This window comes from Abramis brama, assembly GCF_963993115.1.
Source record: "Abramis brama genome assembly, chromosome: 13".
In the NCBI taxonomy this organism is placed as follows: Eukaryota; Metazoa; Chordata; class Actinopteri; order Cypriniformes; family Leuciscidae; genus Abramis; species Abramis brama.
The window spans coordinates 4,318,943-4,343,061 of NC_139975.1; the positions used below are offsets into that span (position 1 = coordinate 4,318,943).

General features: G+C 38.0%; 1 protein-coding gene across 2 annotated transcripts; it reads right to left on the minus strand.

Moving 5' to 3' along the window:
• Positions 1–328: 328 nt before the first annotated feature.
• LOC311095316 (uncharacterized protein) lies at positions 329–23,674 on the minus strand. 2 transcript variants are annotated; one of them, XM_084133784.1, is made up of 13 exons: positions 23,515–23,674; positions 23,353–23,425; positions 11,463–11,640; positions 10,178–10,333; positions 8,908–9,044; positions 8,333–8,490; positions 7,183–7,377; positions 5,724–5,813; positions 5,423–5,512; positions 3,877–3,999; positions 3,193–3,324; positions 1,098–1,214; positions 329–585 (listed from the first exon to the last, which is right to left on the minus strand). In XM_084133784.1, exons 1-13 carry the CDS (start codon positions 23,554–23,556, stop codon positions 475–477), a joined length of 1,602 nt encoding a protein of 533 aa, XP_083989910.1. In that variant the 5' UTR covers positions 23,557–23,674; the 3' UTR covers positions 329–474. The 2 variants fall into 2 exon arrangements, with proteins under 2 accessions (XP_083989910.1, XP_083989911.1); XM_084133785.1 differs by lacking the exons at positions 23,353–23,425; positions 23,515–23,674 and adding an exon at positions 12,926–13,240.
• Positions 23,675–24,119: the final 445 nt, after the last annotated feature.

A 24,119-nucleotide genomic window follows, 5' to 3' on the forward strand; every position in this document is an offset into this window, starting at 1 on the left:
TTGTAATCCCATTTTATCATTTTTATTATATCATATATTAATATAATCACATTAGCCAAAATGACAGGGAAAAAATATTTTTTCAGAGATATTAGCTATAACAAAAATGGATGTCTCTTGGGATATAATGGCACATATTATTGTTTGTTTGTTTGCTCTCTCTTTTTCTGTGTTCACTGTATCTGCAGCTCATAATAAGGTCTAAAGCTCATTGTGTGTTAAAACAGCAGAACATTTTATAGACTTTCACTGCACATGGGATTTTGAGGATTTTATCAAACACTTTAAAAGCACAAGCATGTCAATTCAAATCAACAAAGAAAAAGAGTAAAGAAAAGTGGTATTTTATTCAGTTTTGCTGCATAAGAGTATGTTAGTCTTGCAACACTGTTGTGCAATTCACAGAATTAACAGTGAGTTTAATCTGAAAAATACTGATTCTGATTTGATGATTAGTTGGATTCCTCGTCTCTCTCAGTCTTTGGTGGTGTAGAAAAGCCCCCAGCGTTGGTCTCCGGTCTCACAGCGCTGCAGTTTTTCTGTCCATCCCTTCACAATGGCATCATAGTCGTCCTTAGAGAACTCCTGTGGAGGAGACAGCGATCACAAGAGCTCTATGTGTGCATGACATTCCCAACAATATTCAGACAAACTTGCTAAACTCGTTTTTTAATGACTGTAGTTTTTATTTACAGTGATTAAAAACGAGTGAAATAAAATGGTAAAGGGGAACTAAAATATTTCCTCCAACAGTGTGCATGCAAATGTGAGGTTGTCAATGTAATGCAGACGTTGCATGAGCATATAAGTGTGTGTGTGTGTGTGTGTGTGTGTGTGTGTGTGTGTGTGTGATGGGTAGGTTTAGGGGTAGGGTTAGTGTGTGTGTGTCTCTCTGAGAGCCTCTAAAGGCCTGTTTGAGGGTCAAGACTTGGTTTTAGGGATAATGTTATAATGAGGTCAAGGGTCGGTTTAGGGTCAGGGGTCGGGTTAGGCACTTAGTTGTGATGGGTAAGGTTAGGGTAAGCGGCTAGAGATTGCATTGTGTCAAAGAATGTCCTCATAAAGATAGATGTACAAGAATGTGTGTGTGTGTTTACCTGTATAAACTCCTCTTTCATCTCCTCGGCTCTCTGCAGTTCAGTCTTTATCACCTGAATAAATTGGTCTGTCCTGTCCTCTGCACGAACATTACTGAATCCCACCTCGCTCAGGAACTGAAAAACACACAAATACACTCAATATTATCATAGTCATGGTGCATAAACAAGCTTTTTGTTCCTGTGCCAACTTTGCTTGGCACGTACAATAAAAGTAACCAGTCCTACTCAACCCACTCAGAGCGGGATTCAAACCAGCATCTTCGGCATGGGAGGCAGACACGCTAATAGGGATGCTAAAGACTTTGGAATCCACTTCTGCTTCAATATATATGTAATTACTGATTATAATCAAGGTATTAATCAATATTTTTCCTTCTAAATATCAAATGAGTTGAATTTCTTCTCTGGAGATTTTACTTTGTTATAGAAGTTACCAGTGTGATTACTGAAATGTGACCCTGGATCACGTCACCAGTCTCGAGTCGCACGGGTTTATCTGTGGCAATAGCCAACAATACATTCTATGGGTCAAAATTATCGATTTTTCTTTTATGCCAAAAATCATTAGGATATTAAGAAAAGATCATGTTCCATGAAGATATTTTGTAAATTTCCTACCGTAAATATATAAAACATTTATTATTTTGAGTGAACGCTGCACAATCGTGAACATAAATGAACAACTTTAAAGGAGATTTTCTCAATGTTTCGATTTTTTTGCACCCTCAGATTCCAGATTTACAATAGTTGTATCTCGGCCAAATATTGTCATATCCTAACAAACCATACAGCAATGGAAAGCTTATTTATTCAGATTTCAGATTATGTATAAATCTCAAGTTAAAAAATTGTCTGTATTTGATATCTGAATGCAGTAACAGTGCTTGCCTATTTATCCCGGCTTCCAGAAATGAAATTGGGTCTTGTTTTGTGTTTGAGAAAGGTCTTCAACATGTTAAAACATATAGGGGTCATTGAAGCCAATAGTTTAAGGGACCATTTCTTTGTTAAAGCCTTACTTTCCATTTACACTAAAGTTTCCTATCCTTGAGAGAAAGAACGCATTATCTTGATGTTTTGAGACGACTCTCCTGTTTATAGCTAGAGCCTGGCCAAATCCAACCTTGGAAAAGATGTGTGTCAGTGTGTGTGTTAGTCTTCTTGGTTACAGGTTAAGGAACCACTGGCATTATTGAAGATTGACTGAGTTGTTGTTCTGGACATGCTGGCGTCCAGTAACCCAAATCTGACACCTGCAAGGTCACGACGTGCCTAACTTCAGGGTCCGAGTGTCAGCCGCATAATCCATGGAGATATGCTTCAGTCTATCTGTGTATGTGTGGAAAATTACTATGTTTATCTTTTTCTTAGCCAATGAGAATCATTCAACCTGAAGTCAAAATGATTCGATTTTTCTTTTATGCCAAAAATCATTAGGATATTAAGAAAAGATCATGTTCCATGAAGATATTTTGTAAATTTCCTACCGTAAATACATAAAACATTTATTATTGTGAGTGAATGCAGCACAATCGTGAACATAAATTAACAACTTTAAAGGAGATTTTCTCAATGTTCCGATTTTTTTTGCACCCTCAGATTCCAGATTTTCAAATAGTCGTATCTCTGCCAAATATTGTCATATCCTAACAAAATGTACCCATGTGACTGGTTTTGTGGTCCATGGTCACATTTGTAAGTGGCTTTGGATAAAGGCGTCTGCTAAATGACTAAATGTAATGGTATAAACACTATAAACAGCAGTCTCTATCATGCCTCATGAGGCCAGTAGAGTGAGGTTTACGTGCACAGCTCTTACTAGCTTGCCTCCATTACTCCCACCAACCTAAACCTCACTCCCATGCGGGTCATGGCACCAAATGTAACCCCTCCAGTTCAACTCGACCCGGCATGAGAGGCGAGCACGCTAACAAGGGGCTAGTGCGCCTCTTGAGGTCAAGCTCTTTACTAGCTTGCCTTCATTACATCCAGTACTAACAGATATCATCAATGTTACATAATAGATCAATCCTAATTCCCAACATAAGCAAGCTGCTATGATAGGTCTGTACTTGTGTATCCCGTGTCCCACCTGTCCGTATCTCTGAGGTGTGTAGAGAATATATCCCCTCTGGTTGACGTAATCCTGAAACGCTGGAGTCCAGGGCTTCTCTCCACAGCAATAGTCACTGATCAGCAGCTTACCGCCCGGCTTCAGCCATGACTGAAAGACACATGCATACACACGTTAAAGCAATAGTTCAATCTGTTCTCATGGACTCCTATGAAGATACAGGATTTGTCCATTAGAGGGCAGACCATGCACATTCAGTTCGCCTCTACTCTTATTTTGCATGTCAGCTTATATCATTGCATTTGCTTTTTTTGGATACTATCCACTATAGATCAATACAAACACAAAGGCTTGTTAACCATAAGTAATGTGTCATCTCATTTGAGGCCTCTTAGTAAAAAATTAAGGTGAATCAAGATGATGTTAACTGTTTAAACCACAAACACTGAACACCTACACACACATATTCACCGGAACACACACACAAACACACAAACACACACACACACACAAACACACACACCTGCTACCGACTGACAGTACATTTACACATGCAGATGATCATTTGCATGTCCTCATACATACATACACACACAAGCATTATGCATGCACACAAACAAATACATGCTACTTCTGTAACATACAAAGTCACAGGCATGAAAACATGCACCCAAGCACCAGTTTACCTGTGTGAACACTCACGTAAAATTTTCTGAAGAGGTCAAGTTTGTCCCTGATGTGCAGAATTGTGTCTCTGCTGTAAACCACATCAAATGAGGCATCATGAAACCTTCTTTTTGTGGCATCCGACACCTCAAACTGCACCTGCAGAGGAAGGACAAAGTTGATCTGCTATCAGGAAGTGCAGAACGAAAGCTGTCCCAGAATGCAGCTCTGTTCATTCTCAAAGCTAGACGTATTTAAAATTGAACAAAAGAAAAAAACATGTTTTAAAACAGATTTTTAAATTTCCTGCCATAATGCTAAGGTGTTGCTATGCAGTTACTAAGCTGTTCTGAGTAGTTTGATAGGCTTGCTGTGGTTGCTAGGAATTTCTGGGTGGTTGCCAGTGTGTTGTATTGCAGTTGCTCGATTGTTATAAGTGGTTGCTATGGTGTTATGGGTGGTTTCCAGGGTGTTACTATGCAGTTGTTCTGAGTAGTTTGTTGCACTTTGCTATGTAGTTACTAGGATACTCTGGGTGGTTGCTAGGGTGTTGCTATGCAGTTGCTAGGTTGTTATAGCTGATTACTAGGGTGTTGTGAGTGGTTGCCAGGGTGCAGTTGCGAAGCTGTTCTGAGTAATTTGTTGCCTTTGCTATGGAGTTACTAAGGTGTCCATGTGGTTATCTTGCTATGCAGTTGCTGAGCTGTTTTGCGTAGTGTGTGTGATTTGCTGCAAGGTTGCTAGGGTGATCTGAGTGGTTGCCAGAGTGTTGCTATGCAGTTAAGAAGCTGTTTTGAGTAGGGTTTTTTGCCTTAGCTATGTGGTTGCTAGGGTGTTGTGGGTGGTTGTCAGGGGGTTGGTAGGTTGTTATAGGTGGTTGTTATGGTGTGATGGGTGGTTTCCAGGGTGTTACTATGCAGTTGTTCTGAGTAGTTTGTTGCACTTTGCTTTGTAGTTACTAGGATATTCTGGGTGGTTGCTAGGGTGTTGCTATGCAGTTGCTAGGTTGTTAAAGCTGATTACTAGGGTGTTGAGAGTGGTTGCCAGGGTTCAGTTGTGAAGCTGTTCTGAGTATTTTGTTGCCTTTGCTATGCAGTTGCTAAGGTGTCCATGTGGTTATCTTGCTATGCAGTTGCTGAACTGTTTTGCGTAGTGTGTGTGATTTGCTTCAAGGTTGCTAGGGTGATCTGAGTGGTTGCCAGAGTGTTGCTATGCAGTTAATAAGCTGTTTTGCGTAGGGTTTTTTGCCTTAGCTATGTGGTTGCTAGGGTGTTGTGGGTGGTTGCCAGGGTGTCACTATGCAGTTGTGAAGCTGTTTTGAGTAGTGTGTGTGATTTGCTGCAAGGTTGCTAGGGTGATCTGAGTGGTTGCCAGAGTGTTGCTATGCAGTTAATGAGCTGTTTTGAGTAGGGTTTTTTGCCTGAGCTATGTGGTTGCTAGGGTGTTGTGGGTGGTTGCCAGGGTGTCACTATGCAGTTGTGAAGCTGTTCTTGGTAGTTTTTTGCCTTTGCTATGTGGTTGCTAGGGTGTTATGGGCGGTTGCCAGAGTGTTGCTATGCATTGGGTAAAAAACTCAACTTACTAATGGGAGTTTCTCTGTGACGGCTCTCTCCATGGCGATCTCCACCATGTTTGAGGAAAGGTCCATCCCCAGAACCTCCGCTCCAAAGGTCTGTCATTAAAACGGATAGTCAGTAATTAATCATGTCACGGTAATCAGAAACAGCAGCTGTGAATGATCATGTGCAATGAGTAATTTGTGTTTGATAACATTTACGTTTCTAGAAAGTTTAAAGGTCCCGAGGAAAGTGGACTGTTTCAACGAGCATGAAACACGATCTGTGGCAACACATAAACCCATCACATGTCAACCTTTGGCTCACCTTGGCCATGTAGATATCTCCACCTCCAATCCCACAGCCGACATCTAGAACCTTCTGTTCTGCGGTCAAGTTCAGCATATCAACAAACTCCTGATGGGTTACAGATTAATATGTCAAAGATATCAACAGAAAAACAAACCGTTAATTTTTCACTAAATGATGAGATAACACTGAGAATGTAGTAGTTCTCCACTGATATCCAAAGGAAAATTTAGGTTGGTATCACTGATCTAGAGTGGATATGGAAGTTTAGTTACTCTTTCCGAAAATGATATAGTTGCTCCAGTAGGTGGCGACAAGTGACCATATTGTCAATTATCGATTCATTCAAACTATTTGTTCAGAAACGTCCATTCATTCATTTAGGGATGAAACAAGTGACTGTATATATGAACGAGTCCTTGAATCATTTATTTTACAGATTCATTAAAAAAAAGCTGATTCATTCAGGAACGAAACAAGTGGCTGTTTTAATGAACGAGTCAATGAATCATTAATTTATCCGCAATTCGTTAAAAAACACAGATTAATTTAGGAAGGAAACAAGCGGCTGGCTGTCTTGATTATTCATTGAATCATTCATTCAACCGAGTAGTTCAAAACACAGATTCATTTAGGCGGTTGGCTGCGTCCGAAATCGTATACTTTCTTGAGTAGGTACTTATTTTGAATAAGTTATCACTTCACGACCGCTAAAAAAGTATGTTCTGTATGAGTGTGTGTACTAAGAATGTAATCTGGACAGACTACATTCGCCATGTTTCATTATCATGTGACCTACCAGAGTCAATTACATTGCTTCACTGCCGAAAGTTACATAGTTGCTCCAGTAGGTGGTGACAAATTAACGTATTGAATGTGAATCAATTATTGATTCATGTGTGTTTGTGTCTGCATTTGCATTGTTGTTCTAATCATGTGACCTACCAACGTCAGTTGTGTTTCTCAATTCTCATTCCGAAAGTTACACAGTTGCTCCAGTAGGTGGCGATGAGTGACTGTATTGTGTGTGAGTCAATTACTACAAGTCCTCTCCCATGGCCTCATGGGATCGCATGCACAGTTCAGAATCTCAGTGGTCAACTTTTTACCTAATCTTCTCTTTTATGAGTACTATTAGACATACTTTTGTCACATACTGTGTTTCGCCTACTGGGAAGTATGCGATTTTGATGCAGCCACTGTCATTGCATGATTCGATCACCTGATTTGTTAAAAAATTCCTATTCCTTCATGAATGAAACCGTATGAATGAGTCGTTGAATCATTCATTAAACAGTTTGTTGAAAATGAATCATTCAGGAACAAATGTTGCTCGGTGTTACAACGGCTTTGCTGTGGCTTCGTTTGCAACAAACAAAGTAAGTGGCAATATTGTATCAAAAATAAACGTTACATCTTGCTGAACTGTATGTATGAATTTTATTATCTTCCCATGACTCTTTTGATGATGTATGACCTTGGTGGTGCTGAGTCCGCCTATGCTGACGAACCCAGAGCCGAACATCTTCTCGTAACGCAGTATTCCTCGTCTGGTGTACTGCTGGTTATCCAGGAACTGCTGGAACGTGGAAAAGCCACCCTGGTGCTGATCTACCGCATCACGACGGGCTTTCTGCATGAGCCAGCACAACTGGTTCTGGTGCTTCTTCATCTGTAACAAAAACAAGGAAGTTTGGTAACACTTTATTTTACAGTGTCCTTGTTACATATATTACATGTACTTACCATAGCAATAACAGATGCATAATTACATGCATCTAACCCTCAACCAAACCCTAATCCTACCCTAACCCTATAGGCTATAGTAAATACATGTAGTTGATTAATATTACTCAGTACTTTAATATATAATTACACTTCCATTACAGATTTGAGCAAAACTTTTGCGATTTTTTTTCTAAATGTCGACAAAAAACTATTGCGAAATGACGGCGTTTCCATTAACCGATGTTATGCGACTAAAACTTAATTTTTTCCTCTCGCGATAAGTAAAGTCATTCCAAAAATCATGGCAACGGACGTTGGTAGGTTTATGTACTATATCAGCCACTGCACTGGCCATTATTATTAATCAAAGGGGATGTATGTGTGTTTTACAAGCATTAATGGTAAGGAACGACCCTTATTGAGCGGCACATATGAGGAGTTTCTGGGTGTTTCTCCCTCATTTCTGCTTCAAGGTCTTGATTGTGGCATTTATTTGAGGTTTAGAATCCAGTATTCCTGTAATTATTTTGTCTTTTATGAATTTAATAAAGAACTCTGTCTCGTATTCTGTCCAAACACACCGCGTCGTCTACGTCAGGTGACCTGTAAATGTGCAAAAACCATTTCCATTGCAGTTTTGCAAAATATTTCTTTTTCGAATTGCCTGAAAAACCTCCTCATGCGAACGTAAAAACTTTTTTGCGATAAATGGGTGTTTTTGCGAAATTGACGTGTTTCCATTGGGCGTATTTTCAATTCGCTATTTCAATTTGCGCAATTTGAAGGGTAATGGAAACGCGGCTATTGACACCTTAAAAAAAAGTGTAACCGGAAGTTTCATTTCAGTTTTTTTTTATACAGAGTTTTGATTACAGTTTGGCGATGACTGACTGGTTTACCTTCACATAGGTCTGAACTGTTTTGCTGAGCACCATGTCAAAGCCGTAGTATTTCTTTTCCGTCTTCTCTGATTCGTCCAGCAGCCCTGATGTCATCAGATGGTTATACTGAGCAGGACTTCTGTAGTGCGTGGGGTCAAAATCTCGCTTGATGTCACCTGTGAAGGTCAAGACAAACATTTACACCTGTAGAAATACTCAAACTTCTAGAAATATTAAAACCAATAATTAAAGTGATTAATAAATGCATGCTATTCCAAATAAATATGTTCATCCTCATAATCTTTTATCAAAAAGCAATTACTTCACCATACAATCAGTTCCCGATTGATAAAATCACGTCCTGCCCTATATTTTACCCCTGTTTCAGTCTCCAATAATGATAATATAGTGTTTATATCAATGGCTATATAAATAATATGGTTTATTTGCGTATTTCAGGAATATAGAGTTGTACCATTATTCTGTTTTTTTTTTTTTTTTACATTATAATAGAGAATAAGATAAGAAAATAGGAAATTTCACATCATTGCCATGTAGTGTCAAACTACAGGACATTGTTCCTCTAGTCTAACCTGATTGGTGGAAGCAGGACTCTCTGAAGAACAGGTAGCCGCCTGGGCGGAGCCACCTGAGTAACTTCTCAACCAATGACTTCAGCTCCTGATCACTCAGATACATCAACAGCCAATTAGAGAACACCAGGTCAAAACTGAAACAGAAAATGTGTGTGAGAGAGAGAGAGAGAGAGAGAGAGAGAGAGAGAGAGAGAGAGAGAGAGAGATGAAGTGATAGATGGATGAATGAAGACATCAGATGAGAATCGATGGGATGTTTTTCTGTAGCTCATTTTTTAGACCCCATGAAATTAAACGTGGAATTGACCTACAGTATAATGCATGTCATTTAGCTCATCTATGTATAGCGTACAGCTCATATATGCACATTTACAATTTACTGTTTTTCTCTTTCAGGAAAATGGACTAAAATAACTGATGGCGTATTTAAATGTTTGTCTAATCAATGCTTTTTAGAATAAGAATGTCCTTTAACTGCCCCTATTATGCTATTTTAAAGTTTCCTAATCTTGTGTCAGAGACTCCTACAACAGGTTTACATGCATCCAAAGTCAAAAAAACACTTTAATTTTCTCTTAATTTACATTGCAGCATCACCTCATTTCTCAGAGTCTGAAAACAGTTTGTTCAAAGATTCAGTCTCTCTAAACCCCTCCTTTCCACAATCCTGCTCTGCTCTGATTGGTCAGATGTCTCAATATGTTGTGATTGGTCTACTCTGATCTGATTGGTCAGATGGCCCAGTCTGTTGTTATTGGTCTACTCTGATTTGATTGGTCATATGGCCCAGTCTGTTGTGATTGGCTTACAGCGCAAAGTCTGTAATACTTTTTTCTCTTTCTCTTTTAAAGGTTTAAAAAATTCTCTTTTTTAAAATATAGAGAGATTTTGGTCAAGTTTAAACTTTTTAAACAATTTGTTTTCCCTGTCAACAATATTGCAAGTTGATAGACATAGTCATGGTTAGTGTTTAATGATGTCGGTGTCATCTCGTCATTGTCTCGTCTAATGGAAAAAAACGTTGTTAACAAACTTTTCTTGGTAACACTTTATTTTTCAGTGTCTTTGTTACATATGTTACATGTACTTACCATAGTAATAACAGTAAATTATGCATAATTACATGTAATTAACCCTCAACCAAATCCTAATCCTACACTAACCCTATAGTAACAAGTAGTTGATTAATATTACTCAATACTTAAAGTGTAACCCTTTTTTTGTCATAGTTTTCGTTAACGAAATGAATCTCTGTTTTTTCTCTCACCTGTGTTTAGGGAAGTCCAGCTTTGTGACGTCGGCTTGGATGAACTCAGCATTGCCCAGGTGACTGTTTTCCTCTCTATTCTTTTCCACAAACTTCTCCATGAAGTCCACAGCGGTCACGTGATGGGCCTTCCCAATGAGGTGACGCGTGTACCGGCTAAAAAGAGCAAAGGTCATGATAACAATGGAGCAAATAAAGCGTGCTTAAAAGCTCAGTACTGGCCAAGGAACAGATCAACACAAGATTTGACCTCACAATATAAATTTGATTCGATTTTCATCAGATTTCCATCATTCTCATTTGACTACGAGAATCTCAGTATATTCACCAGCACATTAAGTTTTATTGTCGCATCTAATTGTACACTGTAAAAATAATTTTTCAAATATATTTTACAGGAAAGCATAATTTCAGTTTTTTTACTTCAAAATTTCACGTTTAATTAAATATGTTACTTGCTGAAGTGACTTACTTTTTTGAGCGAAAATAGTTTTTACACCAATTTTATTACAGTGTATACTTGTACATACATTGGCTCTGTGACAAATTGCTTTTCAATTTCCTCGTTGTAAATTAAATAACTAAATGTAAATAATTCCACACATATGATGACCTCAAATAACAAAGAAATCAGATGGAAATTTAAGAGTCTATTTTGGTTTAAAATTAAATATGTTATTAAACCTGTCAAGAACATGTCATTCATCCCAATATTAAAATGAAATTTATTTATTTATTTTTAAGAAATGTTACATTGTGATTTTTTTTATGACCATAAAATACAATTTCCCTCATTCCTGGAAAGGAATTATGTGATAAATTATGATAAAAATTATATCTTTTTTTGTAAATACATCTTAGATATCTTGTAAATATTAAGTATAATAGTTAATAAGTTTGTTTTTGTTGTAGTTTTTGAATCTCATGAGAATAACCACAGCATTGAGAATAATGTTTCTACAAAAATATGACGCAGCACAACTGTTTTCAACATTGATAATAATCAGAATTTTTTCTTGAGCAGCAAATCAGCATATAATAATGATTTCTGAAGGATCATGTGATATACCTTTGATAAATTGTATAAGGAATTTATTGCATTGAAAATATTTAGAAAAAATAAACAAGTAAAACATCACAGGAATTATAATTTGTGGAGAATTTGTTTTGAAAATAATGTTACAATACAAAAACGTTTTCTTTATGCAAAAGATAATTTCCTTTTCTTTTTATGTCAGGGTGACATATGATTCTGGGCATGTTCTAATCGAATGTGATCACTGACCCAATTCCAGCACCAAGCTCCAGCACATCAGAGCCAGCCAGACAAGGGAGCATGGAGAGGATCTCCGGCAGCTCGTGTTGGGTCAGTTCCTGCGCGTTCGTATCCAGCATCATCTCCTTTACTGTTGCCGACTTCGAATGTTCCTTCCAGAACTCCATCATCGCGTTCCTCTCAGTTTCTATGGAGGCAAACCAGGTACACTGTAAACAATTATTGTTGGTTTAACTTAAAAAAAGTAAGTTACGTGGTTGCCTTACAATTTTGAATTCATTGAAATATTTGAGTAAATACAAAGAAGGAAATTGGTTTAATTAATAGAAACTCAAAATATTATGCTATGAACCACATTAATTATCTAAGTTGATTTGACAATTGATAAAAAGTTGTGATAACAAATCATGAAAATATATTTTTATACAGTGTAGGGATGCTGAGGATGATTTTCTATTCATGCTTATACCTTTACAAAAATTGACTATAGTAATTCTGCAGATCATCAATGCATATTTGTAGTGAAGTTTGAGTAAATTATGTATTGAACAAGTGTTAAATGTAAAACTTGCACTAATTGTGTTTTTTTTAACGTTTACACATTTCCTTTAATAATAAAATTCCATCAAATTGAATTGAATAATCCTTGCATATTTTGATTGAATAATTGAATAAGGTTTATTCAATTCTATTTGATGGAATTCAACTATTAATTTAAATTTGTCAATCTTAAAAAAAGGATAATTTTTCTTTGAGCGTGGCATTTTAATTTTATTTCAATTTAGCAAATCTCTGGTCACCCTGCGCTCTCACTGTAAATCAAAAATGACATGATCAATAAGTTATGACAACATATACTTCAACTCATCAAAATAAATTTCAAACTTTCAAACTTCAAACTATTTAAGTTATATGAGATTCCGCACATTTATTTAAGTCAGTTTACTGTAATTGAGGGTATGTAATGCCAAGTTGATTGTACTTAAGAAATTGAGGCAGCAAGTTTTTTTTTTACAGACCATTGGTCATAAAAATGGGTCGACACCTACATTCTCCAAAAAAAGGTACAAAAGCTGTCACTGATCAAAAGATACAACTTTGTACCTAATTTACTCCAAAAGGGTGCGTATTAGTATCTATAAAATGTACATATCAGTACCTAAATGGTTAATATTTGTACCTTTTAAAGGGGCAGCACCCCTGTGAGAGCTTTTGTACGTTTTTTTCTTTTCTTCTGAGAGTGAAATACCAGTTTGCAAAATGTATCTATACAATTAATTAAATTCCAAAAATTATGTCATGTTCAAAGCATTCATTTAAATTTTTACTCTGTAAGACTAATCTGAGAAATGTCTGAAAACAGAAATGAGATCATATTTAAAAGTTTAATTTCATCACCTCATTCAAGCAATATATGTGTAAAAGACAAAAATATTGACATTGGATAAAAGTTCCATGGGTGTTTGTCTTACCTTGGTCCATGATCAGTGAAATAAAATACAATATAATTAGAAAATGTGTATATACAGATATAAATCAAACTATTTGACACCAGAAAAATGTTTAGAGGCACCTGAGCCTGCCTCTAAACACTCATGCGCGCTGTCCTGTCCGAGTGTGTGTGGCTCAGGACTCATAAACCCGCTGACCACTATAGGGTGAGGGGAGGAGACACAAGCGTGAATAATTAATGTTAATGAAATCCGGAGGGATAATGTTGGAACGGTATTCCCCAACTCAGTTTTACACCTTACGTCCGAACTGGATGCTCGTTCACTCATGAACGTACTGTATGGAGAGGGAGGTGTCAGAGCTGAATGAGACCATATCCTTACACTTTCTGATTGGAGAAATGAGAAGATCCCCCTCCTCGAACACCGCCAGTGAAACGGACTGAAAAAAACTAATGGTGACACGGAATTGTTATAAAACGAGCGTAACGGGTAGCCTAAATAGGTTCCATTCAGACTTTAACACTAAGTATTTTACTGTTATGTGTCAACAAGATTCAACAAGACATTTTCACCTGACTATACCCAATGTTTAGACCTGTTGTGGTATTTATGCAAATTAGCACATACATAGGCAAGGCAAGTCAAGGCAAGTTTATTTATATAGCACATTTCATACACAATGGCAATTCAAAGTGCTTTACATAGAAGAAATTAAAATAATAAAAAGAAATAAGAATAATTAAAACAGTTTAGAAAAATAAAATAAAATACAGTACAGTACAAACAGTCGGACGAACAGTGGCACAGTGCTCATTCAGTAAATGCATAGCTAAACAGAAGTGTTTTGAGTCTGGATTTGAAAGTGACTACTGTAGGAGCACGTCTGATCTCCTCTGGAAGCTGGTTCCAGCTGCGGCTGGCATAATAGCTAAAAGCGGACTCGCCATGTTTAGAGTGAACCCTTGGTATTTCTAGCTGATATGATCCTAATGATCTGAGTGATCTGTTGTGTTTATATTCAGTGAGCATATCTGCAATGTATTGAGGTCCTAGGCCATTGAATTATTTATATACCAGCAATAATACTTTCAAATCAATCCTAAATTTAACTGGGAGCCAGTGTAAAGACCTGAGGACTGGTGTGATGTGTTCATATTTTCTGGTTCTGCTCAGAATCCTGGCGGCAGCGTTCTGTATGAGCTGCAACTGTCTTATGGTCTTTTTGGGAAGGCCAGTGAGGAGTCCATTACAATAATCCACCCTGCTGGTGATGAAAGCATGCACAAGTTTCTCCAAGTCTTGTCTGGAAATAAAGCATCTTATTCTTGCAATATTTTTCAGATGATAGTATGCTGATTTAGTTATTGCTTTGACATGACTACTGAAACTAAGGTCTGACTCTAGTGTCACACCAAGATTCCTGACTTGATGTTTAGTTGTTTGACCCCTAGAGTGAAGGTATGCGTTCACCTTGAGAACTTCATCTTTGTTTCCAAACGCAATGACTTCAGTTTTGTCTTTGTTTAACTGAAGAAAGCTTTGACACATCCAACTGTTGACTTCATCAATGCATTGGCACAGGGAGTCAATGGGGCTGTAATCGTTAGGCGATAGGGCTAAGTAGAGCTGTGTGTCGTCTGCATAGCTGTGGTAAGCAATTTGGTTCTTTCTCATTATTTGGCTCATTGAGAGCATATACAGGTTGAACAGGAGTGGCGCAAGAATTGAGCCTTGAGGGACTCCGCATGTCATGGATGTCCACTCAGACTTATGGTCTCCTATACTCACATAATAACCTCTCCCATCTAAGTATGACCTGAACCATTTTAGGACTATCCCAGAAAGCCCCACCCAGTTTTCCAGCCTGTCAAGAAGTATGTTATGATCGACAGTATCAAATGCAGCACTGAGGTCGAGTAGTACGAGCACTGATAATTTGCCTGAATCTGTATTTAAGCGAATATCGTTTATTATCTTTATGAGCGCTGTCTCTGTGCTGTGGTGCGGTCAGAAACCAGATTGAAAATTATCAAAGTATCCATTCAAGCTTAAGAATTTGTTCAGCTGATTGAAGACAACTTTTTCAATGATCTTGCCTATGAAAGGAAGATTTGAAATCGGTCTATAGTTGCTTAATATGATCTTATCCAGATTTCTCTTTTTCAGGAGGGGCTTGACAACTGCAGTTTTCAGGGAGTTTGGAAAACTCCCAGAGAGAAGTGAGGCATTTACCACTTCTAGAAGATCTGCTTCTAAACTGTTTAACACACTTTTGAAAAAAGATGTGGGAAGTGTGTCAAGAGTGCAGGTTGATGTTTTAAGGTGCTGTACGGTTTCTTCCAAAATTTTGCCATCAATTTCTTTGAAATCAGACATAGTAACTTCTTTCTCAGGTGGTCTGATCTGTCTGACCTCAGTGCAACTCAAGGATGTGCTGATCACCTTTCTGATATTATTGATTTTCTCAGAGAAGAAAGAAGCAAACTCACTGCACCTGTTGTCTGAGAGCATTTCACTGGGAATCTGGCTTGGGGGGTTTGTCAGTCTCTGACATATTATAAACAGCTTATAAGAAATATTATTTGTCAGTTGTTTAAATTGCTGTTTATAATATTTGAGAAGAAAGTCTGTCTAGCTTTGCCTAGTTCCATATTGAAAGCATGCAGGCTGTCTTTGTAGATGTTATAATGGACTACAAGTTTTGTCTTCCGCCACATGCGCTCTGCTTTTCTGCATTGTCTTTTCATATTTTGCACTGCTGTTGAGTTTCTCCAATGTGCTTTTTGTCTGCCACTCTTCTTCCTGACTTTAACAGGAGCAATATCATCAATTACACTTTTAACTTTTGAGTTAAAAGAATCAAGGAGAAAATCAACAGAGTCAGCAGATATGCTTGGTGTTAAGGATATAGCCTTCATAAATAGTACACTAGTGTTCTCATTTAAGCATCTCTTCTTGACAGACACAGATCTAGCTTCAGTGGCAGGAGAGATCAATATATCAAAGAAAATACAGAAATGATCAGACAGTGCTACATCCTTAATAACAATCGATGAAATGTTTAGACCCTTACTGATAAGTAAATCTAGAGTGTGTCCATGATTGTGTGTGGGTCCATGTACATGCTGAGTCAGATCAAAAGTTTTTAAAACAGTTTTGACTGTTTTCGGAACACTTTTGCCATATTGTTTCTGCACTATGTGAATGTTAAAATCTCCAGCAATGGCAAAACAGTCAAACTCTGAGGTAATTGTTGATAACAGTTCTGTAAAGTCCTCAGCAAAGACTGGAGAGTATTTAGGAGGCCTGTAAATAATGATAAGTAAAATGCGTGGAGCACCTTTTTACACAGTACCCAGATATTCGAAAGACGGGTAATTCCCAAATGATATTTGCTTACATTGATAGATATCTTTAAAAAGAGCAGCTAGACCCCCACCTCTCTTAACAGCTCTGCAGACACTCATAAAAGTAAAGTTAGGAGGGGCTGTTTCATTGAGGACTGTTGCACTGCAGCTGTCTTCTAGCCAGGTTTCATTTAGAAACATAAAATCTAGGTTGTTTGTGGTTAAGTCGTTGACTAGAAGTGATTTATTTTTAAGTGAGCGAATGTTTAAAAGTGCTAACTTAACAGTCTTACTTTTTGTCCCCACAGCAATCTTAGTTTGACATGTAATAGGCACCAGATTAGTTGGGTTTGCTGTACGGCTATTGAAGGCCTTAGACTTTCTATCTTGTAATAGAACAGTTCAAGTTCAAGTTCCGTTTATTTATAGAGCACATTTACTACCGGCTGTCAACCGACCAAAGTGCTGTACAATAATTACAATCAAATACACAATGAAACAATCAATGATCACTTGTAATCAATAAATACAAAAATCCAATTACATATTAAAAGCTGAATCAAACAGATGAGTTTTCAGAGCAGATTTAAACTCAGATAAAGTGGAAGCCATTTTAATTTGGATTGGGAGTTTGTTCCACAACGTGGGGCCCGCCACTTCAAACGCTCTATTACCCCTGTTTTTCAAGCGGGTTCTGGGAATCTGAAGGAGGAATTTGTTTTCCGATCTAAGCCCTCGCTTAGGGGTATATAGGTGAAGTAGGTCCGACAGATATAATGGTGCAAGATTATTTAGTGATTTGTAGACCAGTAATAGAATTTTGTATTCAATTCTATGCTGAACCGGTAACCAATGTAGGGATCTCAGAAGGGGTGTAACATGCTCAAACTTTTTACATCCCTTCAGGAATCTCGCTGCTGCGTTTTGAACGACTTGTAGGCGTGGAATTTGAGTCTTAGCAACACCATAATATAGAGAGTTGCAGTAGTCCAGCCTCGATGTTATGAAGGCATGGACAGCGACCTCTAAAGAGGCGTTAGAAAGAAAAGATTTAATTTTAGAGAGAGAGCGTAGATAGAAAAAGCTAGAGCCCACTACAGAGGCAATTTGCCTGTCAAATTTCAGACTGTTATCGATCATCACACCCAGATTACGCACTTGGGATGAGGTACTCAGATTTGAGAACTCCAAATTTTGTGAGTTTTGTCTACTAGTTTCGGAGGGGCTAAAGACAATAACTTCCGTTTTATCTGAATTTAAAAAAAGGAATTTTTTTGAGAGCCATGATTTTACGTCGTCCAGACACGCGGATAAACAACTAAGAGCATGCTCATTTTCGGAGGTCAGAGGCAGATAGATTTGCATATCATCAGCGTAGCAGTGGAAAGAAACGTTGTGTTTCCTAAAGATAGATCCCAAGGGAAGCAGATAGAGCGAGAAGAGAGTAGGTGCAAGAACAGACCCCTGCGGTACACCACAGGTTAGCTTGCGTGATGATGAATTAGAATTTCCTATTTTAACCGAAAAAGTTCTATTGGTTAAAAAAGATTTGAACCAATTTAAGACCGTTCCTCCAAGTCCCACATAGGACTCTAAGAGATGAGAATTTCATAATCGACGGTGAGCAGCAATAGAGAAAGATACAGGCACACTGGGTTCCCGCATGTTCTGTAAACATTTGAGAAAGTTACTGTTATCATAGCAGGGACCCAACACATATCACTGAGAGCTGGTATCAGTTGTTTTTGGTTCACCTTGAGCAGATGGAGGAGGGTGTGGGCCCTGGCGTTGTGGCAGAGGCCGAAGAGCTCTCACAGGAGGGGGAGGGCAAGCTGGGCCCGCAGGCTTTGGTGGTTGAGGTGCCTGCCGTTTTTTGGTTGGTATCTGGGGGCTTGCAGCAAAAGAGTGGGATAGTTTGGTTCCAGCACACACCAGTTCTTCCATTTTCTGTGAGAAGCACAGAAGTGGCGATGCTGGTGAGAGGGATAACGTGTCTGGTGAAAGGGGCTGTTGTTCTGGTGTTATCGGAGGCTGTAATATGCTGTCCTGGCTTCCCTGGCTGTTTTCCAGGAAGTCGTCCTTGGGTGCTGAATCTTGGAGCAGTTCTAATATGTCTGTCTGTGGTGAGCTCTGTGGGCAGGGCTCAGCTGAGATTATGTCCGTGAGCAGAGGTTGTTGTGGTGGAGTGGTGTTATCATTGTCCTTGTGTGATATGTCAACCGCATGTCCATTTTGCTGCTGAAGTGAAGTCCCGTGGTCATTCATACTGTGTCCAGGTGTGTGTGTCGTTCAGATTGGCATACACTGCAGAAGGATGATTGAGTGAGAAATAGATATTGTCCTTTAACACTCTTGAACCAAGTTTGTTTGGGTGATGGCCATCCTGATGAAACAGTTGTCTCCGTTTGTCCATGTTAACAAACAATTTCAAAAAACTTGTAATACATTTTTTGTTTGTCTTGATGTAAGTAATCAACTCAGTAATTTTCATGGTGATATCTAAAGGTTAAATTTTTACCCTATTCACGTAAGAAAAAGAATGAATAGGCTATATTTGGGTCTTTTTCGAAACTTTCCCCTAATGGGATTCTTCTGGGCTTTTTTTCCCTTACTCAGGACATATTGAGGATACAAAATCAGTTGAGTGTGCTTCTGTTGCAATTTGTTCAAGGTTGACCCCCATTTTGGCTTAAAATGACTGGACTATAAGTCCATGGAGGCTTCCGTGTCATTCCGCCATTTTGAAAAACTATAATAGCAGAGAGGGACAAAAAACACTAGCCTACCTCAATGCGTTTCCACAACGCGCTTTCATTCAGAGCCAGCGTCACGTGACTGAAACCAGCTGAAATGGACAATGAAAAACTAACAAAGAAAACTCGATGAAGTGATATTGGAAGACATGTTGTCATAACTTCTTGGTACTTAACGGCTACCGTAGTTGCAACACGCATTTGAAAAAGCGAGGCCCTAGAGAGCACAATTCGTTTGAATGCAAAATACAATTTCACCGCTAGATGGGAGAAATTCCTACACAGTGTACCTTTAATAAAGAAAATGTTAAAGCCTGCTTCCACAACCTAGATACAGTCATGCATAGGCACAGGTTTCCTCCAGGTGACATCTGGAACATGGATGAAACGGGTGTCACTATAGTCCAGAAATGTAAATTTCAGGGACCACTTAATTCTGAATGGACCTACAGGTTGCAAAGGAGGTGCAAACCCATCAGGATGGATGAAGGAAAAACACTCTGTTGAATTCCTGAAGCATTTTGTGGAGAATACAAAATGCACAAAAGAGAAGCCATGTCTCCTTTTGCTTGACAACCATGAGTCCCATCTCTCTGTCAGTGGCTTGAACTATGACAAAGAAAACGGTGTAGTCATGCGATCACTCCCCCACTGAAGAGGCAAGTCAACACAGCCTGTGACTCATGGATGCTGAACAACCCTGGCAAAACCATGTCTATATGTGACCCTGGATGACAAAACCAGTCACATGGGTAATTTTTTGAAATTGAGATTTATACATCATATGAAAGCTGAATAAAAAAAGCTTTCCATTGATGTATGGTTTGTCAGGATATGACAATATTTGGCCGAGATACAACTATTTGAAAATCTGGAATCTGAGGGTGCAAAAAAATCTAAACATTGAGAAAATCTCCTTTTTTCTCCATTTATGTTCGCGATTGTGCTGAATTCACTCACAAAAATAAATGTTTTATGTATTTACTGTAGGAAATTAACAAAATATCTTCATGGAACATTACTTAAAGGGATACTTCACCGATTAGCATTAAGCTTTGTATCAGTAGAAACCCGGTAGTATTGTACCTCATGTCCCCCTGAGATGAGAGATTTCTGTATTGTGTGTCTGGAAAAAACCTCAGATGATGCAAAAAACGTAATTTATCGTCATCGGAGGCTTTTTTGTCCAGAGGCAAGAGACTCCAGCCAGTAGGAGGAGCTCGTTCCGCATGTGTTCAACCCGCCCATAGGGGGATCTCACGATAAAACGGCGTCTTTTCAGTTTCGAATCGACTAGTAGCCTAGCTGTATCATTTCTCCCGATACTGCCCTCTGTAACCGGTAGGCGTGGCTTGGGAGTGGCCTCATAGGGCAGCGAAGCAAGTGCATTCTGGGAGTTGTAGTCTTTCATCCACATGAGCCAAAAATAAATTTTCTGGCTTTTCTCAGTCTAGAAGACACCAACTTCTAAAATAATTTCACATTTCTACTACATAAGGGTTCGAATTATGATTTCATCTTTGTGGGGGTCTCTTTAAAAAAAGAAAAAAAAAGTAGCCTATGAGCAGGCGCGGTGTAGCTTACTGATGTAAATAAATAAAAATGTTTAATAAAAAAGCGTTGCTAACACAATTCAATTTAAATAGTACATTTGGTTTAATTTGTCGTTTAATGAGGTCTAATATATATTGTTAGTAGTGAGAATTTTCACGTGAATAAATAAATAAATTTAAGCGTGTACTTGTGTGGTCCAGTGGCAGAACTTTTGCCAGGCGTGTCAGAGGTTCTGGGTTCTAGTCCGCACTCGTATAGGTTTTTTTTCTTTTTTTCTCATCAAATCCGATTATGTTTATCAGTGGTTGTATATCAGGCAAGGACACTTTTGTGTGCATTTTGTTTTGTAATTTCACCGGAACGAATAGAGAGTTTCCACAACGGATTGAAGCGCGTGTCCGAGTGAAGACTGTGCGCGAGCCACAAGAGAACACAGTATCCGTGTATGGCGTTATACTATGTGTGCCTCAGTCCTGAGCAAGTAATTGTAAGTTTTGAGCACAGAGAACTATGTTTTGCAAGCACATTACATTATATTTTGAACAGAAATTAACAATCGCAAAAAAAAAAAAAAAAAAAATCCTTTGAGCAAAGAAAAAATTATTCCGTGCTCAATAAATGTATTTGCTTGTTTGCTATTATCCATATTAACGTGCAATAATAACCCCTCTCACGCAGTTTACTCAGGTGCTCTCTCACAAACTTACTTCTCTGCTCTCCTGTCAAGTCCCTCTCTCTCTCTCGCAACCTCTTAATTCTGTGCGCGCTCAACTCTTGACACACACGCTCGCTCAACTTGCAACAGCGTTACAAGTGTGCCAAAAAATCAACCAATCGGAAAATTAAAGGTCAATTGTGATTGGCTGTTGGTCTCCAATCAAAACGCTAGTAGAACCAAAGCCCGTCTTGTAGAACTATCCATATAAATCCATATCCATATATAATCCTTCATTATGATATCTATGGAACTATCTACAGCATCCCGGAAGCTTACTGAAAAAAAATAAAAAAAAATAACTGACTACAGCAAGACTAATGGATTAAAACACATTTTGGTAAGTATTTTTTTTTTTTATTAACTTAAAAGTGCCTTGTTAGTTTTGTGTATTATAATGCTGTTGTGTTGTTTAACTTACAATATTATATCTCCTATTGTGACTAAAGTTAGTTTGACTTTTCAAGCATTCTAACGCTAGCACAGCCGCAGACAATGTCATCAGAACAGCAACACCTAAATGTCACACCACTTTAGTCACAATAGGAGATATAATATTGTAAGTTAAACAACACAACAGCATTATAAATTATAAGCCAATTATAAGTCATAATATTCCTCTGTCACATATAGCTGTCAATCACCTCACACAATGACCTCACTCTTAAAACTGACATTTTCCAAACAATTAAACAAAATTTGCCCTCCAACTATAGGCTAATGTCTGTAATGTCTGTGATCTAAAGAAAACCACCATTATAATAATTACTTTAATTATTATTTTTGTGTATTATAATTTATAATACTAACAAGGCACTTTTAAGTTAATAATAATAATAAAAAAAATACTTACCAAAATGTGTTTTAATCCATTAGTCTCGCTGTAGTCAGTTATTTTTTTCGATTTTTTTTTTTTTTTTCAGGAAGCTACCGGGATGCTGTGTAGATAGTCAGATATCATATAGCCTAATAAAGGATTATATATGGATATATGGATATATATGGATATCTAAGGATAGTTCTACAAGACAGGCTTTGGTTCTACTAGCGATTTGATTGGAGACCAACAGCCAATCACAATTGACCTTTAATTTTCCGATTGGTTGATTTTGTGGCACACTTGTGTGTCAAGAGTTGAGCGCGCACAGAATTAAGAGGTTGAGAGAGAGAGAGGGACTTGACAGGAGCGCGGAGAATAAGTTTGTGAGAGAGCACCTGAGTAAACTGCGTGAGAGGGGTTATTATTGCACGTTAATATGGATAATAGCAAACAAGCAAATACATTTATTGAGCACGGAATCGTTTTTTCTTTGCTCAAACGAATTTTTGTTTTGTTGCGATTGTTAATTTCTGTTCAAAATATAATGTAATGTGCTTGCAAAATATAGTTCTCTGTGCTCAAAACTTTTGTACCAATTACTCGCTCAGGATTGAGGCACACATATAACGCCATATCCGTGCAGCGGATCAGACTGATCGCAGCGCAACGAGCACTTTGATCACTTTATTTAAAAAACAACAAATTTCAGCGCTAGATCGCCTCTTATTTAATGACTAAATGAATGTTCTGCTAGTTAACTGAAGATGTTTTATTTATTTGTATTGGTATATTAGTGCCGCGAGATGCTTCAAAAGTGGTGGGGACAATATCGACCTTAGCAAAAAGTGGTGGGGACATGTCCCACCCGCAAATTACGCCTATGTTAAAATAACACTTGCCTGATGGGTTATGCTACTGCTAGATCGGACGTTGACGTCACTTCTGTGAGTTGAGAAAAGTCAGTAAAAGTCCTGGCAGAAAGCGAAGCATAAGGATGTAGTGTGATGACGATCCGAGATCCCGCGAGATCCATGTGTTTGACATCTTGTCCTATCTAAGTCACGCTACAGTAGTGTGAGGGAAATAGTGCTTTATTTGTAATTTAAAATAATGGGGCTGATGATTTTTAGAGACCCCCACAGGTGTATGATTTTACTGCTTTCATGGGAGCTCATCCTCTCTCTATGGGAGCTCAGCTCCCACTGGCTCCCACGTAATTCGAACCATGATCATGAATACACGAGTGTTTCGCTCACCGATGAGTTCAGCGACCGCACTGAAGGGCCATGTGTGACTGGTGGAGTTGCTCTCCAGGTACGACGGGCTCATCTATAAAAACAACATTACGCAATATAATACAAGTAAAGTATATGGTAGTGCGTGAGAAAGACTTTAGAGAAGATAAGAAAGATACACACAGAGCTCAGCCGGATCCCGTGTTCGCTCAGTCTCGCCATCATGAGGGTGAAAACACACACACGTCAGATGAGAAGAAGAAGAAGAGATGCAGATGGTTCATTCTTCATCCGTGCAGCACAAGCGCTTCCTCTTTCAGTGTGTGTGTGTGTGTGACGTGACACTCCCATCCAGAGCCGCACAGAGCACAGCTTTATCTACAGTTTTTTTTTTTTTTGAGTGCTGTGTCTTAGACCTAGTCCATATATCTTTATAAAAACAAAGGACATGCAAATTTTTTAATCAGAAATTGTATTGATGTTTTGTAATTATATATTAATAATATATTTTAATATATATACAAATGTGATCATTTATTTTTGTACTAATAACCAAACAGTGTTTAAGTAATTATACAAAAATAAAATATATATTTTGTAATAAAATGCATAATACCAAAAAAGTGATACTAATATGTGTGTGTGTGTGTGTGATAGATAGATAGACAGATAGATAGATAGATAGATAGATAGATAGATAGATTAGTGTGTGTATATATCCACACATATATAGGCTATATATATTAGTATGATAATATATATATATATATATATATATATATATATAT

Coding starts and splice junctions, on each gene's coding strand:
- LOC311095316 (XM_084133784.1), bottom strand. CDS start 23,556: ATGATGGCGAGACTGAGCGAACACGGGATCCGGCTGAGCTCT. Junction 10,334..11,462: donor GAGCTTGGTGCTGGAATTGG/GTCAGTGATCAC, acceptor TGCTCTTTTTAG/CCGGTACACGCGTCACCTCA. Junction 8,491..8,907: donor GTCCTGCTTCCACCAATCAG/GTTAGACTAGAG, acceptor TGACCTTCACAG/GTGACATCAAGCGAGATTTT.